The 11,053-nt window shown below is 30.6% G+C and overlaps 1 protein-coding gene across 1 annotated transcript; it reads left to right on the plus strand.

Moving 5' to 3' along the window:
• The first annotated feature begins 709 nt into the window (after nucleotides 1-709).
• LOC148279404 (caveolin-2-like) lies at nucleotides 710-10,629 on the plus strand. The gene is made up of 3 exons (XM_088230019.1): nucleotides 710-998; nucleotides 2,523-2,702; nucleotides 10,089-10,629. The coding sequence occupies exons 1-3, from the start codon at nucleotides 924-926 to the stop codon at nucleotides 10,284-10,286; spliced, it is 453 nt and encodes a 150-aa protein (XP_088086145.1). The 5' UTR covers nucleotides 710-923; the 3' UTR covers nucleotides 10,287-10,629.
• Nucleotides 10,630-11,053: the final 424 nt, after the last annotated feature.

Genomic DNA, 11,053 nt, shown 5'->3' on the forward strand with positions numbered 1-11,053 from the left:
CAGACGATAACGAGACGAATTTTTTGATATCTTTTCTCATAAAAATGTGAATAGGCTTAACAAAAGTTAAATATTTGGTGTAATAATGAGAAATCTTATCCGGTAATTTTATTATTTGTATTTCTACGCAATTCCAAAATGTTTACCCCGTACCTATTTTAATAGTTTTGCATTTCAAGTCATTTTTGTCAAATTGTAAAGTAGTAAAATAATAATGATACCGCTGTAAATTTTATCTTTAGATGTGAAGAGTGTAAAAATCATCCATTGTGATATCGGAAAAAATCGCAACTATAATAATTTTGATAAATTTTAACAAAACCAAATTACATTCCATTATTCATTAACAACGAACTAATAAAGAATAAAGATTTTTACTAAATGCGTTGTACTATAATATACACGTACAAAATATTTTTTACCATCGTATTAAGGAAATTCAGAGTCCACTACTTAGCTTCAATACATTACATAATGTTTATTCGACTTCTGGAGTTTATATCAAAACAATATAAGGTTATTGTAATGTAAGAGTTCGTCGAAGGGTCATCTCGGGTTGTATCAGTTCAAGACCTCGGAAAGCAACGTTATCGCTGTCGAGTTGAAATATTCTGTCAGGTTAATAAACCTCCCTAACTTCTGCACCCCTGGAATGGTCAGTAGACTTTGCATCGCGGCGCCAATCTTTGTTAGAGCTTTTAAAAGCTTCAGTCACATTCCCGCCGCGACGCCAGCTGGATTGTTGCGCCACGCAAAACTAATAAAGTAGATTCGTGATTCAACACGTCATCAAATACCACCCGAACAAAGAACTTTGTAGAGCTATTTAAGTGATTTTTTGTTAAGAGCATGTTAAAGTCAATTGAACGTATTATCTACTATTTTGGGATAAAATTGTTGTAATTCAGAATATTCCAAAGATAATGGCAAAACCAGGAAGTGCAGCTATAGAGGATTTAGAAGATCGAGACCCAAACAGCTTGAACCAGCATTTGCAGGTGCATTTTACAATAATGATAACGTTAGTGCTATGTACGACCAACTAATCTCTGAATCATCCCAAATATCGTTTATAAAACTTCATCCCTTTTTATACAGTTTTTTTTAAAAATAATGTTATATATTTATCAAAACAGCTCAAATTTACCAATAATGATCAAAATATATTTACTAAATGTTGTCAGCCATTGATATATAAATATTCAGCTGATCGTTAATTATAAACATCAAAGATTTTAATTAACAGCACATAATTGTTTATTTGAAGAATCCGAATCCGAAGTCCAAGGTTCGGTTTCCTCTTTTTAAGTGTAAGCAGTTGGCTAAATGCTTTTATTTTGAAATAATTATATGTAATTCCTGTCAATTTTTTTACACAAAACCTATGGTAAATCAAAAAGTTTATACATATAGGCGTGGAGAAAACATAGAAATGTTTCTGAAATAAATAATCAAATAAAACAATGTAGTCATTTAAAACGTCTTAAAAAAAATACGTATTTGAAGCACTCACTTTGTAGTTATTCATTATATAATTGTTTACATTATTAACAAACAATCATACGTCAATTTACAGCAACACGGTTTAACATACTCAATTAGTTGAAAATAGGTCTACTACTGACATTACAACAATAACTAATGAACCAAAAATTAATCTGTTTATAAATATTTAAAATTCAGCTTATTTATGCTAAAGTATACAACTTACATAATGTGCCTATGTATACATCATAATATTCATACAAAATTTATAAACTTGATGAATATCTCATATTTTATACTTTTTTAACAATGTACTAATTTGCACAATTGACTACAGACGTTAATAAAAAATAATATTTTTTAAATTGTATTAAAACACTCTCCTTCTGACCGCTTAGTATTCATTTTATTACTGACCGGTTTCGAATCTACACAATCTTCCTTATCAAGGTTTTATTAAGTAAATTATTAAAATAATTCAAGAATCATACTTGAATTGGTATTTTTTTTTACTACACTTAATACAAAGCATACGTAACCGAAAATTCATTTCAAACCAATAAATTTTTAAAAATTGTTAACTATTAATAAGCTTATGATAGATAGTTAAATTGTTAGATGAATTTATAATTTACCTGTTCTATTTATATTTTATATACATAATACCATACATATAACATTACTAATTCAAGTGTGTGGATACAAATTCTTTTGTTTTCGTTGCTGATTAAGATACCGATCTCTATCCTTCCGATATTTGGAGCAACAATATTTATTGTGCTGAAGCGAACTAATGGAATTATTTCATTGAACCTTAAAAAATATTTAGGCTAAGCCTCTCTGCCCAATTAATGACTAACTATGTCAAATAAGTATTTTCAGCCCCTTCAGCAAGTAAATATCGATCGGAAACGTAATTTATGCCTGAACTTTTGTGGAATATTTTCATACATTGATTTTTCCGCATTGAAAGTTGCTTTTACGACGCGCTTTGTGAGGACCTTTATTTGTATGTTAGTGCACTGTTGTTATATTAGGTCCTGTGGGATGACGTGATCGGAGAGCCCGAGGGAGTTAGGAGTCCGGAGTGCGCCTGGAGGCTGAGCAACCTGTGCTTCAAGTACTCTAAGAACTTCTGCTACATATTCCTCTCGGTGCTGGTGGCTCCCATAGTGGCGCTGTGTCTTGGCCTCACATTCGCTTGTTTAGCATTTGAGGTAAAAATAATATTCTTAATCTATTCAAATGACAGTGTTGTTTGTATATACGGATGGATGAAGAATACAGCTCTGTGTGTGAAATAGAGCCAGACTCCTTCAGTTATAAACTTGAAAAAGGAAATGGAGATAAGTCCGCCTCGTAGTGTAGTAGTTGGCATGTTCGCTTTTTTTTCCATAGAAATATAATTGCAAAATACATCTTTAAATTAAGCCATAACATAAATAGGAAAAAATGCCCACAAAGACTTCAGCATCTGAGCGTGGGCCATTCCTTTTTTTATTATTAATAAGTTTATAAATATGGTTTTTATTTATTTGTCTCTTTATACATCAACGGTTCAAATAATCTTTTACAAAAAAATGATTCACAGAAATAATCACAGCAGTGAACAATAATAATGTACTACATAAAATGAAATAATAGAATAATTAAAACTAGACAATTTAGTGAACATATAATACCAAAACCAAAAAAGTAAAAGAGAAACATAACATATTTACATTAAAGATAGCATTAACCATGAGAAAATCTTATGATCTAAATATAAATATAACACAGTAAAGTTGAGAATAACTAGATAATAATAATAAAAAAATAAATACAACATTTGTGCTTTAAAAGTTACAAGTTTTTTAGAGCAATAAAATAAAATATGACATGACCATGAAAAGAAAAGAGCCATGCCCTAGGTCCTAGTTTCGGTAATATTTTATTATTTCCTTATCTGCAGCCATCGCTTTTAGGACACTACAATGGTACTCTAGCTAGGAAATTAAGTGTTTTTTTTAAACCAAAAATATGTTTATTTATCTTATTCTCGTAGCTGTGATTTTTTAAAGTTTTGTTATTTTGAAATTACTCCACCCGTTACGTCACTAGTTCTCGTCGATGAGTTGTCCTGATATTTAAATGTAGAACCCCGTAACTACAAAATATCCTAAACGTTGAAAAAAATGGCTTTCCCGGAAACCGGAAATCTGTTATAACAACACATGCCAACGCTGTCATTGATTGATTCATTGACAAGAACTTGTGTCGATTCAAGGCAATTCATTTTTATTATTTTTTTCATACGTTTTCGAGTAACTTCGCGGTACAATAAAACTATTTTTGTTTGTAGAGAAAACATTTTTTGTTTCCAATTTTCAGTAGCACTGAGCTTCGTTATTGTAGGGGATCTTAATAATTTTGTTAGTTGAAATACTGCAGTGAAAAACCACCTCTAACCCGATTATTTCAGGTCTACTTTTTCAGGAATCAAACATGATTAACGAACGAGCTAACACTACACTACAAGACGAACTTATATCCACTCAATTTCCTTTTTTTTAGACTTTTGTATAATACTTATAAAGTAGCAGTTAATGTTATTATAGTAATCGAAAATAAAATAAGCGTGTATCGAAAATATACTTATTTGAAAATTGAAAATGCCACTCTTGATTATTTCGCGAAAGCTATGAAACCAGTTGCTTACTAGAATAACCATTATATTTTTATGGATTTAAGTATACATTGTCTTTAATTTCTATGAAAAAATGATACACAGTGAGACTACTACTTCTAAAAACACTTATTTCTTTAACAATACAACATTTTTTATACCTAATTTGGTTTATAAGCTTTCTTATAAATATGGCGCAAATGTAAAAATACTAGGTATCGACCACAATTCGTGCTCAATGGATATGTTTTTATGTAGGCATACCGCAAACGAAATTTACTGGTCTATTAATTAGTGAAACAATTCATTAGCTCGCCGTGTTTTAACCTAATAAAAAGAACCCTCTTACCACGCCCAGATTTGATATGATGAAAGATAACCTAAAATTGAAAAAAAGAAGCGTGGCTAGTTACTTACATAAACAGATAGTTCTCTTTGAGGGAGGTGGAAATTGCTCTCTAGGGAGTTATTAAGATTTACATATCAAAACAGAGAAGTTAAATGAATTCAAAGAACTTATATAACGGCAAAAAAATGTTTTAAAATACATTTTATGCATATATGTGCATACATTCATTAAAAAAAAAAAAAAAATGAAAAAAAAGATCAAATCAAACAAATAAACATGATCACAATACCAGAGAAAATGTATAAACCACACTCTCATTTAGGAAAAAGGCTAAGTAACGAAATTTAATTTAATGTAAGGCAGTAAAAAAATATTATGATATAGCATAAAACATTTATGGAAAAGAAATTTAAGTAAAAATACAAACAAACCGTTTTTTTTTTTCATTTATCCATAAAACAATGTCGGCTTATTCTGTAGTGGTCAGCGCATTAGCTTACCATGCAACAGAACTTGGGTTCGATTCCCGATATGGTTGACACAAAATATTCATTTAAGAAGGTGTTTTTACACTAGAATATTTCATAGTTCCTGAATCGGCACCTAAAGCGTAAGACTGATGATCTTACCTTCACGTAACAAAAAAATATCAAGATACTCTGCGATTAGTGTACTTATGCACCATTAGGCGCGGAAAGGGAATGATGAGCATAACACAATGACATTTATTGTGACACATTATAACTTACATAAACATTTTATATACACAATCATATTATTCACGTCGAGTCGACGTATGGTTATCTTTAATTTACTCTACCTTATGATATTTTTTTTCAGCGGTTTTTTCCAAACGATTTCCTTTTACTAAATTTTAGCTCAGCCATCGAGCCATCGCATTTTAATTCACACAGAGAACATATTTTTCTGATATATTGAATCGGCATTAACTTCGTAACACTTCATTTTAAATAGCACCCTTCCCATTGACGGGTGATAAGTTTTATATCACCCATCGATGGGAGGAGTGCTCTCCCAAAACTATAGTAGTGTTCTTGTAAAAGAAAAAAAATGTGTAACACTCATAACAAAGTTTTATTTTCAAAGTTTTTTAACTGTCACGCAATTTATAAAATCAAATAGTCACTTTTGTTGGGCAAAATAATTTGTAATAGCCTGTTAGTAATAATTTATTGTAATAACTTTCATAACAATCATTGAATTCAATTAAGCTAGCCACTTTGAAAAAAGTCAATCCTAATTTATTTATGCATGCTGTGTTCACACATAATTGATGAACAATATCTAAACATAACAAATTGTGATTATTATATTGGTATCGCATGTTTTGTTTGTGAACCATAATAAATCAAATATATAAATAATTACATATTTTTCACCCACCTGGACGCAAAAATTATACTCTTATGTAAGCAAACGTCAATATGGAATTGCATCGATATCTTTAATTGGATTTTTACTTAGTAACAAGTGAAATTTAAAAAAAACAAACCGTTAAATACAGTAGGTCATAGTGTTTAGTAGAACCTTTTCTAATACAAACCAGCACCGCCATTTCCCTCAATACAAACCTATTTTTTTACAAACACCTACTGGTCACGCAATAATGGCACCTCAGTATACAGAGTGTTTCTGTTGACTGTATTGAATACTTTGTGAAAATTAAATAATAATATTACGCCTTCGAGAAAATACAGTTTGAAAATAGATTATTTTTTATTCGTCAATTTTTACTGAAAATTTAATGATTTATTCAATGGTGTTCTAAAACGAAAATAAGGGTGTACTGTCTGTGTTTTTTAACGTGAGCTCCCATGTAAACAAATAAAATGGCCGAAATTCACATGATCGAATAGGGCCCAGTTTTTCAATCGAAACTATTCATATCTTTCGCGCTCCTTTTTTAAAAACTTTAAAATTGAATATATTTTAATAAATAATATGTAAAAGAAGAAAGAAAATTTGATTACTTATTGATTAAAGTTAGTAGGTATGCGTACAATGCGTAATGTTATAGACAATTTAATATACCAGACCAAAATAGAGTTTTTTTTTTTTTATGGGTGAGTTAATAATGAAGGGATATTATTGTAATTTCAGCTTCGCGGTGTAGCGGTCAGCGTGCTTACCTACCATGCAAGCGGTCTCGGGTTCGATTCCCGACATGGTTGACATGAAACATTTATTTAAAATATTTTTTTGTACTAGAATATTACAAAGTCCCTGGACTGGCACATAAATCGTAAGACTGACCATCTTACCTCCATGTAGTAAAAATGATCGAGATGCGCTCCGATTGGTGTACCAATGCAGTACTCTATACACTCTTTGATGTAGAAATGGAATAATAATGATCAGGGCGAATAAAAAATTCAGTTCTCTATGTAAAATTGAATCGGATTCTTAAACAATAAAACGCTATGGCTACTTCTACTAAAAATCATTTAAAAGAAAATAAACTGCACAAAATTCCACCTCGTAGTGGTTGACGCGTTCGCCTATCATGAGTGAGGTCAGTGCGAGGGGCGACTTTTTTTCATACAGAAGCTACATTTAGCTAAGTGTTTGTTAATTTGTCCCTCCATAAGCAATATAAATGTCCAATTAGATACAAGCGGCCTCCGTCGTGTAGTGGTCAAGACGCTTGACTCACACACGGAAGGTTCTGGGTTCGATTCCCGGTGAGAACACAAAAATAAAATGTGATTTTTTCTTAAGCCTGGGTTTTCTGTGATGCAACTCACATATTTAATTGGACATCCTGGCCTGTTGTGGTGCAAAAAAAATACAACATCATCACTCTACAATAAATCTAAAATATATTTATTTTTAATGAAAACTTTTACTTTTACTCCGTAGATATGTATTGAAATTTTCGATTTACTTTGTTTTATTTGTTATCTTGTTTTAGTTACATTTATGAGCACCCACTATTTACGCATGTACATATTTTATATATATGTTTAAACTTTATTCAAGTAAATGAATGTTTTAATTATTATTTTTTTCTCTATTTTCCTACTTTTTATCTTGTTTTGTTGAGTTTTTTCTTTTCTATCTTCTTAATAATATGTTTTATTTATGACGACATAATATTAGTCAAAAATGCTGACATACACAAATATAACACCAGACAACAACAACACTATCATATTGAAAAGGCAAAGACAAACACAGGACAGTCAAAAATACTACATAATGGACTTAAACACTACAACGACTTACCTTACTACTTGAAAACTTTTACTGGAGACAAATTTAAAATCAATCTGAAAAAGCACATGATGACTGAACTAACTAGACTAGACGAGACATAAAATGACTAGACAATATAAAATTTCTAATGTAACCCTAACGGGTTTTTAAAAATTGTAAATAAATATTTTTTAAAAAGCAACAAAAAAAAAAAAAAATTATTATAATTATTAATTATATTAATTATTTTATATGTTTTTTTTTATTTATTTTTTATTTTTATTGAAATTTTTTTTTTTTACAAAATACATTTTTGAAATACAAAATAGGTAAATATACAGAACATCTTATATATAACGTTTCTACCTCTCTAATAAAGTAGATACTTGTGTTTAGAGAGGGAGTTCGTTTCACATTTTTTTTTTTTATAAACAAAGTAAATTAAAACAAAGTGAATTAAAATTTAAATTAAAAATAAACAAGGTAAATTAAAAATAAAAAATAAATATTATTTGGTATGGAGTCTAGGAACGGGTGAGTCTTAAATGTTTTTTCATTTTAGTTTTAAAAGTTTGATAATTTTTTATAGATTTTAAGTTTTCCGGAAGTTTATTAAAGTTTTTTTTACCTATGTACGTATAATGGTTTAACGCTGCTGTTGTTTTACATCTGTGCAAAATTAAATTATTAGAAAATCTAGAGTTACTTGAATTTTGCACTTCAATTGTTTTTTCTTTAAAAGTTTGTAAGATTGAGGCTTTATTAAAAATTTCTTCAATTGTTGGTATATTAAGTTCTTCGAATACTAGTTTTGATGGGTAAGTTCTGGGCTTTTTAAGAATTATTTTTGCAATCTTTTTTTGAATAATAGAGAGTGATTTTAAGTTTGTCTTATAAGCTCCTCCCCAGCCTATAATTCCATACTGCAGAATTGACTGTATTAAAGCATAATGTATACAATATTATGTCTGTACTCTTTCATTTAATTTTTAATTTAAACTAATGTCTGATCACCCGATGACAAACTATAATTTAATAGTTTATTGGGACAAAATATAATTTATACTTTGTTTTCTTTAAATAATGTATTAATATTGTAATAATGTGTATTTTATTGAATAAATACTAGACAACTATACCAATAAAACCTATCAATGTATTCATTACTCTTTTTGACACGACTTTGTCTTGTCATATGACTGCACGCACGACTATCGTTCAAAACAGTAATTAGCATAAAAGGGAGTTAATAAATTTGAAAAAGTTTATATTTCTCTTTTGCAAAATAGCCGATTAAGACATACCACGAGTTTTTTTGGAGATGCAAATTATATTTGTGTTTAGTGTTTATTGACAAATTGTGAAAATGAATTTGGCTCTATAAAGGTAAAACAGCTTATAATAGACTCAAATTAGTGTTTGATTTAAATATTAAAAAACACAACTACGTAGCAGTGGCGAGCCGTGATTTATTTTATAGGTAATCTATTTAAAATGTTCATTAATTTGTACTACATGTAAGTACTTACATAACGTGTAAGTAATGTAATTATAAATTACTATTTTGTTGTGGTTCTGTGAAAATGAACTCAAACAACAATTATTATTAACCCCGCGATAAACGTAGCTTTATTCCACACTATTTTAATACATTACTTGTACAAAAGTTTATTAACAAATACCACAATGACATTCCGCAGATATTTCCATTATGATCTGTCATTGACAATACTGTCATCTGTAGTCTGTGGTACTGTCAAGAGTCAAGACTTGAGCACTGGCCGGTTTCTTTTAAAATTAATAATGCCTAAAACGGCCACTGCGAACGCCACCTGTCCTATGTGATACATAATATGTCGACGGTATCCCATCAAAGAAAAATAGTCCTTAGGAAATAATGTTCGAAATACTAGTTTCCAAATAGTGAATCTTCTAAAAATATTTGTAATCTGCAAGTTTGTTTTAGTACCAAAAAAGCCGACTTGGGTTAAAGTATAAAAATGCAGTGTACTTTTTTGTATGGAAGAATAAGCTGAGGTAATCGACTAGTTTCATCGTTCAGTAAGAATGGGCTAGGCGCACTTCATGGATATTTTTTTGTAGAAAGATATAAACGGTGATTTATAATAAATAACAATCACTTTATTTATTTTCCCATAAACATGGTAACTATAAATTATTATTATTAAAAGTCAAATATAATGGTAAGCTGTGCATAATCGCTTACTTTAAGGATTCGCCCCTGCTACGTAGTACCTAAAGTAAAACCTAAAGGATGTGTCTCAGGACAAATCATAGATATATATTGGGTCGCGGGTACACAAATAATTCGTTTCCATTTTCTTTATATCTTAATGAGGTTTTTTACTCTAGCACATCTGGTGCGTGGGCCCGTGTCTCCGCGTGCTGAAGATCAGCTGCGCGGCGTGCCGGACCAGCACGCGCGCGTGCGCGCAGGCCGTGGTCGTGCCGTGCTCCGAGGCCTTCGGCACCTTCTGGGGAGGCATGAGGCTGCAGCACCACACCCTCACTGAGCCGCCGGACAGAAAGGACGACGTCCTGCTGGTATAAAAAGGAAAGACCAGAAAAGAAATTATCTTTGTGCCTGGGGGATATTATGAAAGGATCGACAATTGCTAGACTGAGCTGTGAAGCTACTCCAAGATATTTTTAACGTCGTCGGATAGTTGGATAGATAAATACTACTACTAGTAATTAATGACTTATCTTTATTGTTCATATCGTCGCCTTAATTTAAATACAACGTAATTCATTAAATGATAACTTTTAGGGAGACAAAAACTTCATAAATCAGTAAGTTTGTATGAAACTTTACTTTTTTTAACTCCAAATATTTTGTTTTTAGGGTATACATGATTTTAAAACTATTTATCCAAATAAATTTTTACTACTGTACTGTATTATTAAAAATGTACAACTTCATCGAAATACGCGTTATTTGAAAAATCTGCTTTATCTCTTTTCTGTCAACATTATTCTTCGTTCAAATAAGAGAGATCGATACTATAAAAAAATATCCAATCATAATCTCAATAAAGATCAAATGTACTTATTTCATGGTCTATGGTAAGTTGTTTTTCCTTAAAGGATCTTTTTGAGAAGTATCTAAAGACTAGATTGATAAAATCGATGGTACTGAATGTCCGATAAAATGTCTTATTGGTGCCACATCAAGCGGCCTAATAAACGTGTGTGTCCCAGTTATGCTGACTTTGCGAGTGATCGTCAAATAGTTGAAATTCCCTCTGTGGTGAAGGTGATTCAATTATGGCCAACAAAGGATTTAATATCCAGGATGCAAAGGCACCTTTTGCCAG

The sequence above is a fragment of the Micrasema longulum genome, unplaced genomic scaffold (genome assembly GCF_059751315.1).
Source record: "Micrasema longulum isolate JH-2025_06_02 unplaced genomic scaffold, ASM5975131v1 h1tg000725l, whole genome shotgun sequence".
NCBI lineage: Eukaryota > Metazoa > Arthropoda > Insecta > Trichoptera > Brachycentridae > Micrasema > Micrasema longulum.